General features: G+C 42.2%; 1 protein-coding gene across 1 annotated transcript in view; it reads right to left on the bottom strand.

Moving 5' to 3' along the window:
• Positions 1 to 18,728, bottom strand: part of LOC107545102 (anoctamin-4) — a 124,697-nt gene that overhangs the window by 26,988 nt on the left and 78,981 nt on the right. The window contains exons 9-14 of the mRNA XM_087813978.1: positions 18,421 to 18,542; positions 15,053 to 15,187; positions 13,688 to 13,784; positions 9,155 to 9,215; positions 5,145 to 5,227; positions 1,188 to 1,328 (exon numbers count right to left, since the gene is read on the bottom strand). Of these exons, the coding sequence (XP_087670104.1) occupies positions 1,188 to 1,328; positions 5,145 to 5,227; positions 9,155 to 9,215; positions 13,688 to 13,784; positions 15,053 to 15,187; positions 18,421 to 18,542 (639 nt within the window). The remainder of the gene's footprint in view (positions 1 to 1,187; positions 1,329 to 5,144; positions 5,228 to 9,154; positions 9,216 to 13,687; positions 13,785 to 15,052; positions 15,188 to 18,420; positions 18,543 to 18,728) is intronic.

Genomic DNA, 18,728 nt, shown 5'->3' with positions numbered 1-18,728 from the left:
TTCCTTCTAGCTAATGGGGATGTGTTGTTTGGATCTGCTGCAGTCTTATCCTTCCCACTCTACTGACCTAGGATATATATTTACATACCTGCCTTTTGAAAGGGGAAGGGAGAACCCTAACTATCCCTTATGGCTCTAAAATAACATTTCTAAGAAATCTATGTGTGTTTTGTTCAGTCATTAACAGGGTGAAAGTTGATGGCAAAGAGACTTCTTTTTAGGAAAAGCTAACAACCCAGCTTCAAGTTAGTATTTTTCAAACTATATACCATTAGTGAGCACCGAAATCAATTTTAGGGAGTTATTAAGAAAAGATTATAATAAAACAGAAAACATCAGACTACATTAAACATTAAAAAAGATTATAATGAAACAGAAAAAATCAGACTCTATTAAATATTAAAAAAAGACTATAATAAAACAGAAAAAAATCAGTTTATTGCATATTATAAAGGTGAGCATTTTTCAGTTACTCTATTAAGTTTTATATATCTATTTGCAAAGCATATACTGGGTTATAACAGAAAATGTATTTCTTACATGAGCATGGTAAAAAGAAGTCTGAAAAACACTGCTGCAGATTCTAACTCATATTTTTAGTTCCTTTCAGCATGACTTAGAGAGACAAGTGGAAAGAATATTGGATTAAAGTAGAAGACCTGAGTTCTTGGCAACTCACTGGCTATTTAGTGACTAACTGGACAAGCCCCCTTAAGCTTCTGGAGTCTCAGTTGTTCCACCTATAATATGGGGACAATATCCCTATATTACCTCAGGGAACTATTGTGATGGTTAAATAACAGAACATGTGCCTTCACCAGTTTGCTAAGTGGTTACAGCATCAGCCTGTGGACTGAAGGGCTCTGGGTTCAATTCCAGCCAAGGGCATTGTTCCTCAGTTGCAGGCTTGATCCCTGGCCCTGGTCAGGGCACGTGTAGGAGGCAACCAATCGGTGTGTCTCTCTTACATCAATTTTTTTCCCCTCTCTCTCTCCCTTCCACAGTCTCTGAAAAGCAATGGAAAAAATATCCTCAGGTAAGGATTAAATAAATAAATTAATTAATAACAGAACATGAAAAATGTTTTGTAAAACATAGCAAATGCCTGACATGACTACTGCTGCTCCTGTGCTATAAGTTTGTACTTTATGAAACAAACAAAAGAGTTTTGTAAAAATGTTCCAAACCATAAAAAATATTCCTGATGCAGAGACGATCAGTCGGCTGCATTTATCTGTAAATGCTTGATATGGTTCTGGCTTTCCCGAAATGGGGTTCATCCGCTCTTTCTTGGAATACTTGGCTTCAAACTGGGGCCGTATTTCTTCCTAAAAAATCAAACAGGGACATTTTATGCTCTGAAGAGGTGCACAAGTAGTAAGAAAAAAAATCATTTTACCTCCCAGGGACACTGAGTGACCGACCAGCTGCCACATTAATCAGTCAATCAAGGAGGTGGGTTTGAGACCCAGGTATCCATGTTTGGAAACTGGCCACTTGGAGAAAATCTAAAGAATGGTGATCTAGTTTATTATCATCAAGGCACTGTGACTTAGACTTATAGTTATAATGGCTGTCACCTTCTTAGACTATGCTTGAAGAAAGAAACTGCGAGTGACAAAAGGGACCACCTGTCCTGTCTTGAGTGGTGTGAAACAACTAAGAAGCTTTTGCCGTTGTTACGGGAAAATGAAATGGACACAGGGGCAAAGAAATTTTCTGAACAGCAAAATGCTCAGAATTCATTTTGTGAGTTGTGATGATGACATGACTCTTAGTATTCTCCGATCTTTTTTGTTTTGTTTTTTATTTAGGCAGCTAAGACCACGGTTTCTCTCTGTTTAAATAAGCTCCTATAGGAGTCATGCGCATTAACCATAGATTTTAAATTATTCTTAATTGGTATTGAAAACAAAGTAAATACCTTTCAAATCCAGCTAACATCAACGCTCCTCCGATGCTAAATCAAGCTGAGATTTTATTTCAATTAGTTGGGGCCCCACCTAATGGGAAAAGCTGCTGAGTGAAAAGCAATTGTGGGATTAGCACGAGGCAATCAGCAAGAGGGCGTACCGAAGTGGTTCCAGATAATTAAGTACATGTTCTATTTGAGGGTCTTGGAAGAGGAGAGAAAATGAGTGGAAACTGGTGAAATGAAGATTGAGCTGATCTAGGCAGAAACGCTCAAGACTTGATGGAGGTGCTGGCAGAAAGCAAGGAAGCGCTGACGGAAGAGAGGTTGTGAAGGACGGGCACAGCCTGTGTGGCCGAAGGGCAGCCTGGCTCCTGATCCAGAAGCCCAGTCTGGACACTCGGGCAGGTAATGGGGAAGGTCGGGGGAAAACGCTGTTAGAAACCGCTTCTGCCTCCTTTCCTTTATTTTAGGCATTTATACTTGAGAATATAAATAGAACAGACCTAGACTCTTCTGCTTCTTTGGGAAACTTTAAAAAAAAATATGTTTTTGTTGATATCAGAGAGGAAGGGAGAGGGGAGAGAGAGAAACATCGATGAGAGAGAAACATTGATCAGCTGCCCTCTGCGCATCCCCTATCGGGTATCGAGCCCACAACCCAGGCATGTGCCCTGATCGGGACTTGAACCGGCAATCTGCTGGTGCATGGGACTGTGCTCAAACACTGAGCCACACCGGCCAGGATGGGAGGCTTTTCATTTATCAGGCTGTGTCATCAAGAGTTGTTGAGTTAATAATCATCAAGGAACTGAGGCCAATCTTCCTGGGTCTTATGGGCTAAATTGTGTCCCCCACGATTTTATAGATTGAAGTTCTAACTACCAATACCTCAGAATGTGGTTGTATATGGAGACAGGGTCCTTGAAGAGGTAATTAAGTTAAAATGAGGCCATTAGTGTAGCCCCTGTTTCTCAGAAGAAGAGGGAATTTAGACAGAGACAAAGAGAAGACAGTGAGAAGGCTCAGGGAGCAGATGGGCATCTACAAGCCAAGGGGAGGGGCCTGGAACAGATCCTTCCCTCACAGCCGAAACCAACCCTGCCGACGCCCTGATGTCAGACTTCCAGCCTCCAGAGCTGCAAGACCATACATTTCTGCTGTGTGAACCACCCAGTCTGTGGTACTTTTCATAGCAGCCCTGGCAGACTAGTACCCTGAGTTACCCCTGCAAGAGGCATGCAGCAAGTCTGGGCATTTCTGCACAGCAAGCTGAGAGGCACAGGCTAGAGGAGGCATTTCTCCAGGGAATCTCAAACTGAGAACTGCAACTTCACATGGCTACTGGGGCAGGCTCCTGCACAGATACAGATGTAGGCTGAGTGGAAGACTGGCTCACTCTTTCTGTTAAATCCTCACTGGAGTATGTGTGTGTGTATATATATACATACATACATATACATATATTTTATTGAGTTTAGAGAGAAGGAGGGAGAGGGGGGAAGAGATAGAGAGAAACATTGATGTGACAGGGAAACATCTATCGGTTGCCTACCGTATGCGCCCTGACTGGGGATCGAACCCACGACCTTTGGGTGTATGGGGCGATGCTGCAACCAACTGGGCCACCCAGCCAGGGCAAAAAATGGTTCAAGCTTCTTAACAGGGCTGGGAAGAAAGAGGGCTCCAGACTTAAAGGGGTGTTTATCCTGAGAGTACCCACATCCTGGGCCCCGAAAGTGCCAACAGTGATTTTGAGACTAGTTTTGTAAAAGTTACTTAAGGCCACACTGTATTGCTGAAAGAGGAAAATTTAGAACCACCTCTTTTCTATAGAAATGAAAAAAAAGTCCAAAGGTAAAGTAATTTGCCTCAGATGACACAGCTGCTTAGTGGTGTCTCAAATTCCCAGGAAAGAACATTTCCCATCCCATTTGAAAGTCGCTCTCACGACCACATGTGACAAGAAATAGCAGAACAGCTTCACCCGGGAGGAGGTCCCCAGTGCGGCCTGGAAGCTGCCGTCAACTCCGGCCACCTGGGCAGTTGCTTCAAACCCAGAAATTGTTTTCTGGGGAATACTTACAAAAGCATGATGGCGGCCTTATAAAAAACAACAGCAACAACAACAATAAGGACTCCTGAAAATCCCAGTATTATTTCCAGATCTGAAACTGCCCACATGTGTTCATGGGCAAGAAGGGAAAAAGTCACGAGGCGCGATTTGAAGAAAAAAAACCAAAAATACCTCTCAAAATGATCTCCCCCACCAAGCCTACTGCGGGGCTAAAATGATCATTTATGTTTCTAGAATAGTCCTTTTAACATATAAAAATATATATGCATGGAAGGAAAACACCCAGTAACAGCCATCATCACGTCATACATGATTAGTTTCTCTGATTTACTGGCACAGCCAGGCTCTCAGGAAGTGGGACTCGGGAGGTAAGAGACAAGGAGTGGAAGAGCCAGGCCTGGAGCGACTGACAAGGGAGTTGGGTCGGACGTGGGGACCAAGGCCAGCCTGGGTACTTGAGAGGCTTCTGACAGAACGCGAGTCTGAAGGCCAGGCCCGGGAGGAGGGCGCGGTGCGCTGGCCTGGAGGGGAGTGCGGCGCTGGGAGATGGGGGCGAAAGTGGAGTGAGGGGCTGAGGTTACGGCTCCTGGCGGGCCATCCAGGGCTGGCCCTGCATTTGGGCCACGCACCAAGGAAACCACGCACCAAGGAGGCCGCTTGAGGAGTGGTTTCCCTCGGCTCAGCCTTTCCCACCTCAGGCAGCGCTGCGGAGTCTGCGCACACGCGGGCTCTGTCCAGGGTCCTGGCGAGCTCAGGGAAGCATTTCCCACGAGTAGTTCTCTTACCAGGTTTGCTTCCCCGTGCCTAGGGTTGTAAAACTATTACCCTCCTTCCGCTGAAGTAAGGAAATGGATAATATTTAAGAAAATGAAACGAATCTTATTTCCAATCCTTTGGATGCCTCTACCTAAAAGTAAAATGATTTACTTAGCTATGGACTTTGATTCCACTATGCAATCAAAATGTCTTTTTAAAAAATTTTAATTCTGCTAGTATTTTTATACTGCTTGGAGTTTTCTACAAAAACAGATACTGAAAATGCTTTATGGGTAAACCTTACTTCTGTCACAGAGCGGGAGTGATAACTCCAGGGGATTGTGTATTTCTTGCTGATTTGCTTTTTATTTAACAAATTCTGACATAAATGATACAAACCTCCTCCTCTTCCCAGTCTATCAAATCCCAGTCATAAGCAATCACTGCTCGCCGTCTTTTCCAAAACTCCAGGAAAACTGTCGCTAGAACAAGCACAGAAAGACATGAACATTTTAAAATAAAGTGATGCTGTTAACTGTGTTGCTAAATAATGAAGCCATTGCAAAGAATGACAGCTGTTTGTGGAAGCATCCTTGGGCATCTGAATTCCCAGCCAAAGTTAACGTAAGTAGGAATATTTGCAGAGAATTACTAGGCTTGTATCATGCATAATGAAAAATTAGAGATTTCATTTAGAATAAATTAGGCTGATCTGCAAGTCGGGCAGAACAGCCTTATTAGGATGACAAAGCCCCCCGGGATATAAGAATACAGAAAACTAGGTTACTAACATCTTTCTAATTGATGGAGCATTTATTTTTAAAAGCCAGAGGCAGGTAGAGGCAGAGGCAAAAACAAAACTTAGCAGTATTTGATTGGCGGTGATTCCTTGTCCCCCCAAATCCTCCTCGCAGCAAATATCTATGTAAAGTGTATATGTCTATTTCACTGAAGGAAGCTATTTTATTGGAGGAAGAAATCCCACTGCTTCTCTTTTTCTCCAAACCATCTCTTTATTGTTGCATTGAAGGCAGATGTTGCAACTTGTCAATCATAAGGGGTGATCCCGAGGCCATGAACCTGGGCTCCATCAGGACTGACACTTTTATGGAACACCCACTGCAAAGCAGTATAAATGGGGCTCAGGATGAGCGTAAGGGCACTTTACCTTAAAGTTCAGATCTCTGAAGCAGAAACAAACAGGGTTACAAACAGTACTGGATCCTACGAGTAGAGTGTGGGAGCTGAGACTTGCCAGTTTAACTCTCGGCTTTGCCGCCTTCTAGCGACTGCCTCAGCTCCCTCTATCACACGAGGGTAACAGTGCCAGTACCTTCTTCAAAGGTTGCTACAGAGATGAACTGAGATGATGCTGTACAATGCTCAGCACAGTGAGCATAATATACACTGTTATTATAGCTGTTGCTATTACTGGCCATTCCGGGTTTCGGCAAAAGGCATAGCCCTAGCTACGAAGAAACACCTGGGGTAAATCATTCTTTTTCTCATTTTTTTTTTTCTGGGAACAATATAAGATTTAAGCAATAAGTTGTCAACTAAAGCAAAGCAATTCAGACGATGAATTATTCCAGGCTTGCATTGCCTGGAGTGAACCTAAAATGTGCCCAAAGGTTATTAGAAAACATCTATCAGAGTCTTACTGAGTCCCCTTCAAGGTACAAGGACTGTCAAATCTCCAATCCACCAACTTACATCTTCAGAAGCTCTCAGCTCCATCTTACAGGCAGCCACTGCCCATCAATCAATTGAGGTGGGCAGGCATAAAATAAAACCTATCTATTATGCCCAGCATAAGACATTCCAACTTGCAAGGAAGGGATGCAATCCCCTTGGTAAGGGTGGTGCTGCGTGAGGGGTGGGGGAGATGACAACCTCTGCCTTATAGACAAATGTCATTATATCAGAACTTTACTCTTATATATAGTCTCAGAGGGAAAACTGTGGGAGAAGGAAATATTTCAGTCCAAGCGTATCTAAAATAAGTGAAACATTAAAGTGATTAAGGGAGTTTTATATGTGAATTCTTCCAAATACAATTCTCTCTATAGAAGCATTAACTTATTACACAGTAGACTGGTAGCCCAGAGAAGAGCTTCCCAATGGGTATGCCAGGAATGGACTATAGATCTGCAAGAGGTAATAGTCCCTTCAGCCCTTGGAGTGGCTAGGGTCAGGGTCCTTCGGGCAGTATTATCCCAGGCCATGAGCAGACTCCTTCAAGTGCATCTGTATACTGTGCAAATCTTATCATTTTCTCTGTGCGCAATGACTTGAAAAAGGTTGGGAACACTGGTCTAAGAAATAAATATATTTTTCAAAATCTCCTCGCTTGTAATCATGGCAAAATTTAAGCACCAGATCGCTCATTATGCTTCCTGATCATGGTTACCGATACTGATAAGGTCTAGAGAAACCAAATACACATTCCTGATCTGAGAGCTCAGTCCGGTAACCAAAACTCTGTTAATGAGTAGATTCCTTTATTTGCAAGGGACAGAGACACACATAGTGAGGGTTTTCTGCAAGGCCCACCAAGGGAGGCAGGAATCGCAGGGGAATAAAGACTGGGCCTATTCAGAGACAGGGTATGGGAGCCAGCAGCTTGAGAGACCTTAGTCACAGGAGACCCTGGGTCTTCACGCTGATACCCCACTAACGACATGGCTTGGCTACACTCTCTCTTTGCTTCTCTTTGGGGGATTGTTCCACGTTTCCTCCCAGTTGGCCACCAGTTGGCTCCTGCACCCTGTATTCTATATCTTTTCCACTAGTTCTTCATTTCTGTTTATTTGGAGGTTCTGATTTCTCATAACTTCAGCCTTTTCCTAATTCCGCCTGGTCCCTACATCTACCTGATGGTCAATCTCAATCTCTCCCTCCCTCCTTCCTTCCGTCTCTGCATCGTTCCCTGTCAGTTTCTGCTGCTACCTTCCTGTCTCTATCTGCATTCCCCAGTCCACATTCTTGAGAAGGCAGAACATCAGGTCTTCTCCCAGGCCACTCAGGAACCTAGGGTTTGACTACTCTTGGGTCAAATACCCACTGGCTGAAAGGGGCTGAAGTCACAGAAATCAAAATATGTCCCTTGAACAGAGCTGTGATGGGTGGGACAATATTCCTTTGAAGATCTCTAGGTAGGCTAGCCTTCTCAAGAGAACAAGACTTTATATGTCCACCCATCAAAGAGCATTTAAACACACTCATGGCATAAACAAATCCTTTTGGTAATTTTCTTCCCATTCCCTTTTTTCTTTCATCCATCCATCCATCCATCCATCCATCCATCCATCCATCCATCAATATATGAATCTTCTTTAAAAGAAATGCATGAGGTCTCCAGTGACCCTTGAGGACCACAAACCTCCAGGGGAAGATAAAATATGTATGCATATTATAAGTTCCCCTACAATGACGTAAATCAAATGCTATGAAAGTTCAAAGGAGAAAGACATCTTCTGGCTGGAGCAGATGACATTTCAGCTGGGCCCTGAAAGATGGGGAAGATTCTGATATTCATCCCAGGCAGACGGAACCACCTGAGCCTAAGCCTCAAGCTCTGTAGAGTTTGGTAACATCAAAATCCAGATTTGGCATTTTAAATTTTAGAAAAAATACATAATCACTGAAAAAAATTCAAATCAAACTGAAAATATATAGTGTAAAAAGTCTGTCTTTCATCACTGCTCACACTTACCCTTCCACAAATCCTCTCCAAAGGTAACCACCATTCACTGTTCACTATGAATTTGTCCAGACTCTTTTCTATGCAATTAAATTAAAGCTTTATAATTATTTGACTAAGAAGATAACCCATTAAAATGCACCAGTTTTACAAAGACGTGGGTTAAGTAACTTTGGGTTAAGCGATTCCTTAAGTGAATGTTTCATCACACCTTGTTATTATGGGGCTGTTGGCTTGAACTTATATAGAAAGACTCGATTCAGCTTTTTAAGTAGCTCTAGTATAAAGATGGTCATTTTGACCAGAATTGGAAGAAATCCAGAGGTGAGTACTCATACGTTAGCCTGATGAAAAGATCCCACTCACAACAGAAAGTCCTATGCATACTGAGGTGGATATTTAGGTCTTACCATATCCAATGTACCCTAAGCTTTATTTTTATCTCCAATAGAAAGTAAATTTTACTCAAATAATAGAATGCTGATGTAATTGTTGAAGGTTTAAGAGAAATTAGACATGTTTCTCCTCGACAATACCACTTTTTAAATAAATCAAATGAATCATTTACCAGCTTGTGTCTAATGAAACAGGCGACTGAATTTACTCCAGCTTTTTACTTTCACATCCAAAGTCTGATTTCTAAAGGAACGTATCACAGAGCATGTGAGGGGATGGAACTCAGGTTATATGGAAGTGGAACACTTACCCCAGACTGCCATGAACACAGCAAAGAAGACAGTGGCTCCGTTGTCAAAAAGGTGGGTGACCTGGGAACATTATGAATCATAGTTAAGCTAACTTCTCATATGCTATATTCCAATTCACACTTTTTTTCAAGTTCTGTAAAAATAGCTGTGATGATCCAATTAATTTTGCAGGGTTTCTTTGGAAGATGTTCCTTTTGGATCATAATCAAGAAGGGAATTCCTCTGTGAAGTAGTTTGGATATGGAAGAAAGAATCTGTTCCCTTATTGTGGGTATCAGCTAGTTGAACATTTATCAGCAGCCCCAACAGCGCTAGTAAGAATTTCCTTTTGTGCACTATAAAAACTATTACGTGTGCAGATTAATAGATGGATATATTCAAGACCAGTAGGTATTACTGTTGCTGCTTTAAAAGTTTCTGGTTTCCCAAGTACTGTTCTTAATGCTTCATTTATTCACTTTGAAAACATCGCTATTTTGTTTGTGTAGCTTTGAGCAAGCATTTTCTGGGCTGCCCTCTGGGTTCCAGCACCATGAAGAGGAGAGAACAGCGCATTAACAAAATCCGCTTCCACCTGTAGTAAAGCCTCGGGTAATCACACTATTTACCTATTACACACATCACAAAGACAGCTAGCAAACACTTTATTGTTAGAATAATATATTCTATTGCAAACACCATGGCAGAAAGCAAAAATATTCTTGCTGCAAAACTGCCAGGCTTATTTCCGCCTCCAGGATAAATCACACGAATCTCATGCCAAGTGGAAATGATGACTGATACGTTCATAAAGCCTAATTTTTTGGGTGCTTTATAGCTTGCTATGAAGTATGCTTTACTGTCCCTCAGAGAGTGTGCCAAGCATAAACAGATATTTTCCTGCTGTATCAGAGTGTGAACTATTTCAAAATTTTCCAAAAGTTTATGCTTTCTTTTTTATTTTTTAACATTAGGAAAGAAGGCAACATTCAGATATCTAACGTGAGATAAAAGTCTAAAGCTGATTTATTTTATATGCCAGAGGGAGCGTGAGGCTGCATATTGGGCACTCAGCATCAAAGCAGGCCCGAGAGCCCCAGTGGCCTGGGGGGTGCGCGCTCTCCACCGGGGTATTTCCTGGGAGCTGGCAGGAGCTGCAGCCAGCAGCATCGGTGCAGATCCTGGAATGGGCTGTGGTTATCATAACTGCTGGTTGCTCAGACCTTTTTTCCTTCCTTCTCCAGGTAACAGATCTCTCTCATGCAGATCACTAGGGGGCACATAGCTCAAACAGAACCACTCTGAGTCCTTCCCTGCGACTGGTGTGAAAACATTCGGAGAGAGACATTTTTCTGCTGCAGTTACCAATTTGAGAACATGTGAATCGGGAGGGGTGGTGAGTTAATGGGGACATCTGGTTCCCACTGACATGGTAAGGTGGCAGAAGCTGATGGCTCCCTCTGCCAAAATCAATCCTAGAAAGGCAAGATAGTAGATTCTGGGAACTAACAAAACATAAAAACAAACAAAGACCCTGAGGATCTCCAGGAGAGATGGAAGGTTGCCTTGAACCGAGGGGGTGGGGGTGGGGGGTGGTGTGTGTGTGTGTGTGTGTGTGTGTGTGTGTGTGTGTGTGTGTGTGTGTGTGTGTGTGGTGATGATGATGATGATGGTGGTATATGGGGTGAGTTAGGTAGCGGTCCCCAAGCAGAGTGAGAGCACAGGTTAGAGAAATACCTAAATTCTATTCCAGCCTCTCCCTCAAGGGTCATTGGACAATTAATTTTCCCTTCTAAGAAATCAGCTGCAACAGGGCAAACCACAGGTTCTGGTGTTCTTGGGGCAATAACAGGGGCACTCAGAGTCCTGCTTGGTCCAACAGCGACAGCAGGTGCTGCCTGGGCAGGTGCCTTGGGTCTTCACTTCTCAGTACATTCCCTCTCAAGCCCCGGGGCTGGTGGATTGCAATCAAGGGAGAGTGCCTCCTCCCAAGTGTCCCCTCTTCTACGTTTCAAAATGCATCTCCTGCCAGAAAAGCCCTCTGGAAGAGTGGTGGCTCACAGTGATGCCGGGGACATGTCCTCTCCTCTCTGTAAACTCACCAGATAGACAGCCCAGAGCCTGGCCTCTGACCTTTACCCAAAGTGCTTGTGACCTCCATGGGACAAGCACCTGCAGGACAAAATTATGGAATATCTGGAGAAGACAGCTGCCTCCCCCAAAGTCAAAACCAGGCAACATGTACCTTCTGAAACAGGCATTCTTTAACAGCAGATGAAGAATTTAAAATAAGCATAAAAATATGCTCAAGGAGACAAAGGAAGGAAGATATAAGCCTGGAGCTATGGCAGTCAGCAGCCACCTTCCCCATCATCTGTCTGCAGAACGATCATGTAGACAGGTGGCAAGAGAGCCACACCTGGGGGCCTGGAGGACCAGTTCTAAGCCACGAAGCCCTTGTGCTTAGATAATGTGAACTACTCCAGTGTCTTTCCCAAGGAAATGAGCCAATAAGTCCCCTTCTGCTTCAGTCAGTTAAAGCTGGGTGTCTGAACCCCACAAATACAAGAGTTGGGGAGAAAATATTCCTGATCAGCAGAGCAGTCATTGATTAAATTGGATCTGGGCTCTGATATGATTCCTATGTCCTCAGTCCCAGGAAATCAGTCTGGCATTTCCGATAAGTTTTTCTAAATGAAAGTCTATACAACTTCAATTCTGTCATTCTGAGACTTTTTAGCCTTCATTTTACTAAGTTTCTAGGTAAGACCAAACTTAAAATCCATAATCTAAACACCTTGTGACTCAGTATGGCATGCTGACATGTTTTGTAGTCAGATAAACTGAGGCACAGCCACTTACTGCTGTGCGGCCATGGATGAGTAATGTTCACCTCTCTGCGTCTCTGAGTAAAATGGGAATAATAATAACATCAACCTTGAAATTGCTGAGAATTACAAAGAATAAATGTAGTTTGCCCAGTTATTTTTATAGCTATAGCCTAGCTTTTATTATATAATTAGCATTCTAGATGTTATATTTAGGAAGGTAACTGCCCAAAGGAGCCCCTATAAAATCTGAGCACTCAAAACATAATCCTTTTAAGGAATTATCTTGGATCTCCTAAGGAGAGGACTTCACTCAAGGCATGCTTTCCCAGGTAAAAAACAAACGAACAAATACCCTAAAACAACTACAACAACAACAACAAAATGGGCTTCTGAGATACCCCAAAAGCAGGATTTTTGTACCCAAATCATTCAGGCTTAACTCGCGATCTATAAACAGAAATTAAATTACTGACAAAACTCTTTGTTCCTCATTAAAATCTATGTTTCCCTGGCTCATTCTACAAAAATTGTCCTCATGTACTCGGGGCTATTTGTATGTTCTCCAAAGGTAGGGAGAGTATTTTGTGCTTTTTTTGGTTCCTTGCTACACATACTAAGAGCCCAAATCATTTTAAAATCGCAGCTGGCTGCTGTGGCTCAAAATCCGCATAGACTGGCCACCTGCAGTGCTAAAAACATCACCATGGATGGGCGGGCTCCTGGGCTGCCTATCAGATGTCCTCTCATTTATAAGGTGCAAAACTCTGCAATGCCAACGGCGTAATCGGACAGGGCCAAGCTGCAGTGATCACAGAGGTTCAATAAAACCCGCCGATTCCTTTCGTATCTGGCATCTGGGCAAGTTAATAGGCAGTGGGTCTTAGAAAAGTCCTCATCAGCCCATACTTCAGCTACTGCTATGCATTAGCTGACTGCCCCTAAGTAAAACACCATAGGAATTTGATTAATATGTCTAAAATTTTAATAAAGTAATAAGGTATAACGTGAGGAAGGCAGATGCAATAACCTGTCAAAGACATAATGGTGCTGTATGTTTCTTTGTTTCAAAAACACTTTCACATGTACTATCTTCCTTGGCTCTCATGACATGTCATGGGGCAGAGAGGGCAGGTGTGCATTTCAGAGGTGAGAAAGCTCAGCCTCAAAGAGGCTGTACCTGTGCAGGGTCAGGGAGGTAAAAGTAGCTGAACTGGCCTTGGATCTAAGCCTTTTTGACAGTAATGATGAGGAGGAGGAGGAAAGTGATGGCTTCTCACTCACTGGTATATTACCATTTTGCCAAGCACTTAGCGCAGCATCTTATCTCATTTTTTTTTTTATGACAACTGTGTGAGACAAGTATCATGTTCTCATTTTACAAATGAGAAAACGGGCTCGGGGAGGTTAAACAACTTGTTCCTTGACTGACAAGTGGTAAAGAGAGCAGCCAAGATCTGAACCTTTCTCCGACTCTAACAACTGTGCTTTTTGTACTCTGTGTGCTGCAGCTTCCTGTGATCATAATCAGAGCCAATTCATTTAATATACATATATAGTAAAAGATAACAGAATTAAAATAATGAATGATGGAGGTAGGTCTCTCCTACAGCATAAGCTTGAGGATCAAAGACCAGAAATGACAGAGAACACAGTTGGCTTCTGTTCCTCAGGAAAGTGTATGTAAAATTCAATCCACCTGAAATGCTGCATATTTGGAATTACCTTGGCATAAACGCAGCTGTCTGACAGCCTCATGAATGGACAGTATTTATCACACACAGGACACATGATGATATCTGTAGCTTGGCAGACTTCTTTACTGGAAAAGAGAACAGGAAAGGACTGCTTTTTGATGACATAAGAGCATTTCCCCTGCTCCAATTTCATGAGAATATTCAACCAGTAAGTAAGATCCAGTAGATCACATTTTTGTCCTTCAAAACTTCTTAGCCTTATCTGCTATTAACATAAACAAGATCCTGCACAATTTAATAATTTGATACAATTATTTATGAAGCTGTTTCTTGGACTTACATATCAATAAGTTAAACTCAGGAAAATACATGAAGCAAAACATTGGTTGTCATGCCCCAAATTATGAAAAAGTCATTCATAACATCACACAGGTTTGAAGCAATTTCACACTGAATTGTGGGAACAATGTGATGCCTAAGAACACCTGCCTCAATTACTATATGCATAAGTTACAATTAATAATGGAGGAATAAATAAAAATATTAGGGATTAGTTCTGGGAGAAAGCTACATCTCATTAACAATTTTACCAGAAAGTAAAATATATTTTTAGGCAGGATGATTAATCACTTAAAAAAATTTTTTTTAAATTTATTTTCTTTTTTAGAGAGAGGAAAGGTGGGGAGGGGGAGGGGGGAGAGAGAGGAAGAGAAAGAGAGAGAGAAACATTGATCAGTTGCCTCCCGCACACACCCTGACCAAGAATCTAACCCTCCACCCTTTGGTGTACAGAATAATGCTCCAACCAACTGAAACACCCTGGCCAAGGACAATCAGTTTTATTTTGTGATCAATTCTAAAAGGCACGTGTATTTTTTAAGAGCACTGTCCAGCCTTGCAATAGCTCTATGGATACCTTAAACTCTATTTTGGTGAGGGAGCCAAGATAATGGTCATCAACACTGAATCATTAGGAAGACCCCAGCATGTGGGCGAGATGGCTTTCTGGTTTAGGTTGAAAGGGTCCTTGTAAAAACACAGAATTCATACAGAATTACTGTTAACCCACTATTTTGCAGGTTAACAGAGAGAAAAAAGTGCAAGTCAGAAAGAGCACATTTTGGCCAGTGAATGAAAGTGATTTGTTCTGTGGACATATCATGGCTATATGTCCAGAAATCCAAATTTTGCTTCCTTCGTAGCTGGAGACCACAGCAGCGAGGGCAATGGATGGAGAGACTTAGTAAGTTGAGCCTTTTGAATTTTTCCAGAAGAGACCCAGAAGGAAGTTAGAAGGAAAAGCTAAGAGGGCCCATGGTCTGCGAACACCCCCAAAGCACCAACACCCATCTTTAAATATTAGCAAAGGCAGCCTCCCCCAAGCTCCCCGTACCTGACTTGGCAGTGATCCAGAGTGATGACTCCATACAAAAAGACAAACAGTCCAATGAAGGCAGCTGGGAAGAGCATGCCGGTGTACCACCCCAACCAGGCAAAATACAGGCCAATCTTCTCTCCAAAATACCGCCTGTTTGAGACACAGCAGCCTTACAGGTCATGGTGAAGTGTTGAGGGTTAAGCACTGTAACACTTTGCTCAGTCTTTTATTTTGTAGTGGTCTTGCAGATAACACGTAGACAAGGTAAGCCAAGGGGATGGAAAATGTGACCCAATCTAGGCTTTGGGCTTAAGCTTCTTCTACTACTCTATCAGAAATAGAATGACCCCTTTATAAAAGGACATACACAAGCCTTCTCTGAGAAAACAGAGTAAATCCAATCTTATTCAGGAATATGTAGTAACACTGTTATTAATACAAACCCAGAATTTGAAGAGCTGGTGCCAACACCTCATTTTTGCCATTTCTGAGTGTATGCTTATTTGTAATGCATGTATTATCATCATATATTTCTTTTTAAAATAGAAAACAAACTTATTATTGGTTTAAAAACTTTAAATATTCCTTTCAGTATTTTGTAGCTTTACTAGATGTTGACAACGCTAGAATCACATGATACTGGAAAGAAAACACACACCTGTAATTACTGAGAGCCAACATGAATAGATACTTAGAGCAGGTCCCTCTTTTACATGGTGACTTTTCACAGGCTTCAATATCTGCCTCTATGAATATTTTTCTGAGGCCAACCAGCCTGCCTAGTATCCTGTGCTCTATGAAGTTTGAAAGTGTTCAAGATATTCCTTGATTTTATTTCTTAAATGTCAATAACATGATCAATCAACTTATGTTAGAATATAAACCAAATTGTGCTTTCTGTGCCTTTCATCTGCTATATTTCATGACACAGGAGGCAGTCATTTCTTAGCTCAACATAAGAATATTCTAATTAGTTTTTTCAATCTCATTCTAAACAAATGTTGATCATCTGCTTCTAAATACTGGCTGCTTGCTGCTTTCCTCTTAGAATGTCCAATGGCTCCTAAGAGCATGAGATTATTTATTTATCCCATCTTCCACGGTGTCCCAATAGAAACTTTCCCCTCCCTGAAGGCTTTTTCAGCATACCCTTATATACATATATTTATATATTCATTCAACAAATAAAAAATACCTACTATGTACCAAATACTGTGCTAGGTGCTGAGGATACATTGGTGAGAAAAATAAGCTTGGTCCCTGCTCCTACGAAGCTTGCAAGATAATAGAGGAGATTCATGTATATCAATTAAAGAAATAAGTTTATGATGACAAAACTGGGAAAAGAGCTAAAAGGAAGAGGATTACCATTTTATTAGCATATATAACAAGCCCATTTGACCACCCTAGTCAGGGAAGCCTTCTTTGAGAAGGTGACTGTTGTGCTGATGACAGTGAGTTAGGTAGGTAGGGTTGGTGATAAGATAGTTTCCAGCAGAGGAAATGGTGTGTACAAAGGTCCTGTGGTAGGAGGGACCAAATGAATTAAGGGCAGTGTGACTGGAACACTGAGAACAAGAGGTGGGCGTGAGGTAGGTGAGGGCTGGGCCTCAGTGGGTCTTGCAGAGAACATGCTAAATGCATCAATCTTTGTCCTGAGAGAAATAGAAACTCATGAGAGAGTTTTAACGATCAAGGGACATGATCAGATTCACATTCCAAAAAGGTCACTCTGTTTTCTGCAGGGAAGAGTACGGATTGGAAGGGGCCAGAGTGGGGAAAGGGAGACCAAGTAGGGGACACAGACATAGTCTAGGTGACAGGGGAAGGAAGCAGTATGGTGGAGGAGAGAGGCTGGGTGTGGCCAGATTCGAGAGATGTGGAGGAAGCACAATTTATAGGACAAGAACTGTTTTAGAGATGAGTTTCTCTAGATGCTCCACACCTCACGCTACTCAAATCTCGCTTGTGCTTTTCCTCTCCCTTTCCTTTGCCAACACCAGTCCCACTGCTTGTTCAGGGCTCAGCTCCACAGAGCCTTCCACAGAGGCACATCCTTTCCAATTTTCTGAATTCTTGTAAAACTTACCACCTCCATCAGACATTTTACGTAATTGTGCATAGTCTTGTATTGTTTCATAGTTGTCTCAAGTATGCAGGGCCTGTTTCCCTGAAGGAAACCAAGAGTTTCTCAAAGCCAGAGACTGTGGCTTCTGTGTGTCTTTGCCAATAGTACTTAGCATCATACTAGAAACACAATGGCAGCTATTAATACTCACTGACAAACTGCAAAGTATTAATCAAAACACGGTCATGAACAAGATATGTTTTGCCTCCATGAGCTTTCTGTAATTTTTAAGCACTGTAATCGGGTAATACAAAACTGAGGCTGGGAAGAGAATTTGCTCTTATTCCCTACCCCACCCCCCATTGTTTTATCTTGTATTAAAACTGGTCAATGGAAAATGATCTCATCTCAGGAAATATTTTCCACTCACACAAATCATCTGGATCACTTATTTTACCAACACAAAGAATGGGACACAATTCATCAACGTCCTTTAGTCAACAGTAGTAAATACTTGGTAGCAAGGACTCTGGCAGGAAGAATGACTACCCAGGGAGATGAAACGTAAATGAGTTGTCTTACTATTTCACTTTCCTCTGGGCTCACTTTTTGAGGGCCCCCGTGAAAGTGAGACAAATCCAGCTAGTCTAGGAAATGAGACATGACTTTCTCTTTAATAAGAAATCCATGAGGTGTGGACTGTTGCTACCCAGTTTTAATAACCAGTCTTCTAAATAAATAATGAGATGTCAGAGTAGAACACAACCATGACAGAAAGTTGGGCATATATAGACACTTAAAAAAATACATTCTCACTGCGCAATTATTATTGATTAAAAGAGGATCTACTCTTTTGACCTGAAGTATTAAAACAATCTATAAAGGTTATAGTTTCAAGTGACAATTGAAATGAACATGAAATTTATTAGCATGACTGCACCACGTATTTCTTACTTACATCATAGTAACTAATGTTCCATCTGTCACTTAATATATGTCAGCAGTGTCGCCTCTCTACAGTTGCTACTGATAATTTGTCAGCAAGTCACATGGTGACACGCTCCTTATGGAGTCTTGTGGGAGACCTGGCTGATCTCACAGGCCCCTTCCGCAGGCCTATTTGGGAAACACACCCTTGTCGGAGGGAGGTCTGGTTTACCAAGAATGACCCATGGCCCCTGACAGCTGCCTTCCTGGAAAGACGCCAGATGTGAGCAAGAGCTGTGCGCCTCAGACTGGTTTTTCTTGTCCCAGCAGACAGTCTGTTCTAATCATCTTGTACAAGCTTTAGAAATACAGTTGGTTAAAAACTCACCTTACGAGATCCAAAGGCTGGTATTTGTACCACACGCCCCAGGAGGCCCAGCACTCATAGAGCAGGTGTCGGTGGTTTTCCGCTCCATGGGTTCTAATGGAGTTTTTACTCCTGTAACCTCCCTGGGAGGAAAACACACTGCTGGTGAGGTGAGGCCCACAGAAGCCACAAGGAACGTTAACAAGAATACTAGTCTCTGATGGCAAGAGTAGCCATAGAGGTATGAGAAAAAATGGATCCGTACTATTGAAGGGAAAGAAGTTTGGTTAGTCATTCTGGACATTATCTTGTTGATGATCCTGTGCAGT

Source organism: Miniopterus natalensis, chromosome 2, assembly GCF_054644295.1.
Source record: "Miniopterus natalensis isolate mMinNat1 chromosome 2, mMinNat1.hap1, whole genome shotgun sequence".
NCBI lineage: Eukaryota > Metazoa > Chordata > Mammalia > Chiroptera > Miniopteridae > Miniopterus > Miniopterus natalensis.
Note: the sequence above shows the minus strand (reverse complement) of the source record. Positions and strands in the feature narration are given on the sequence as shown.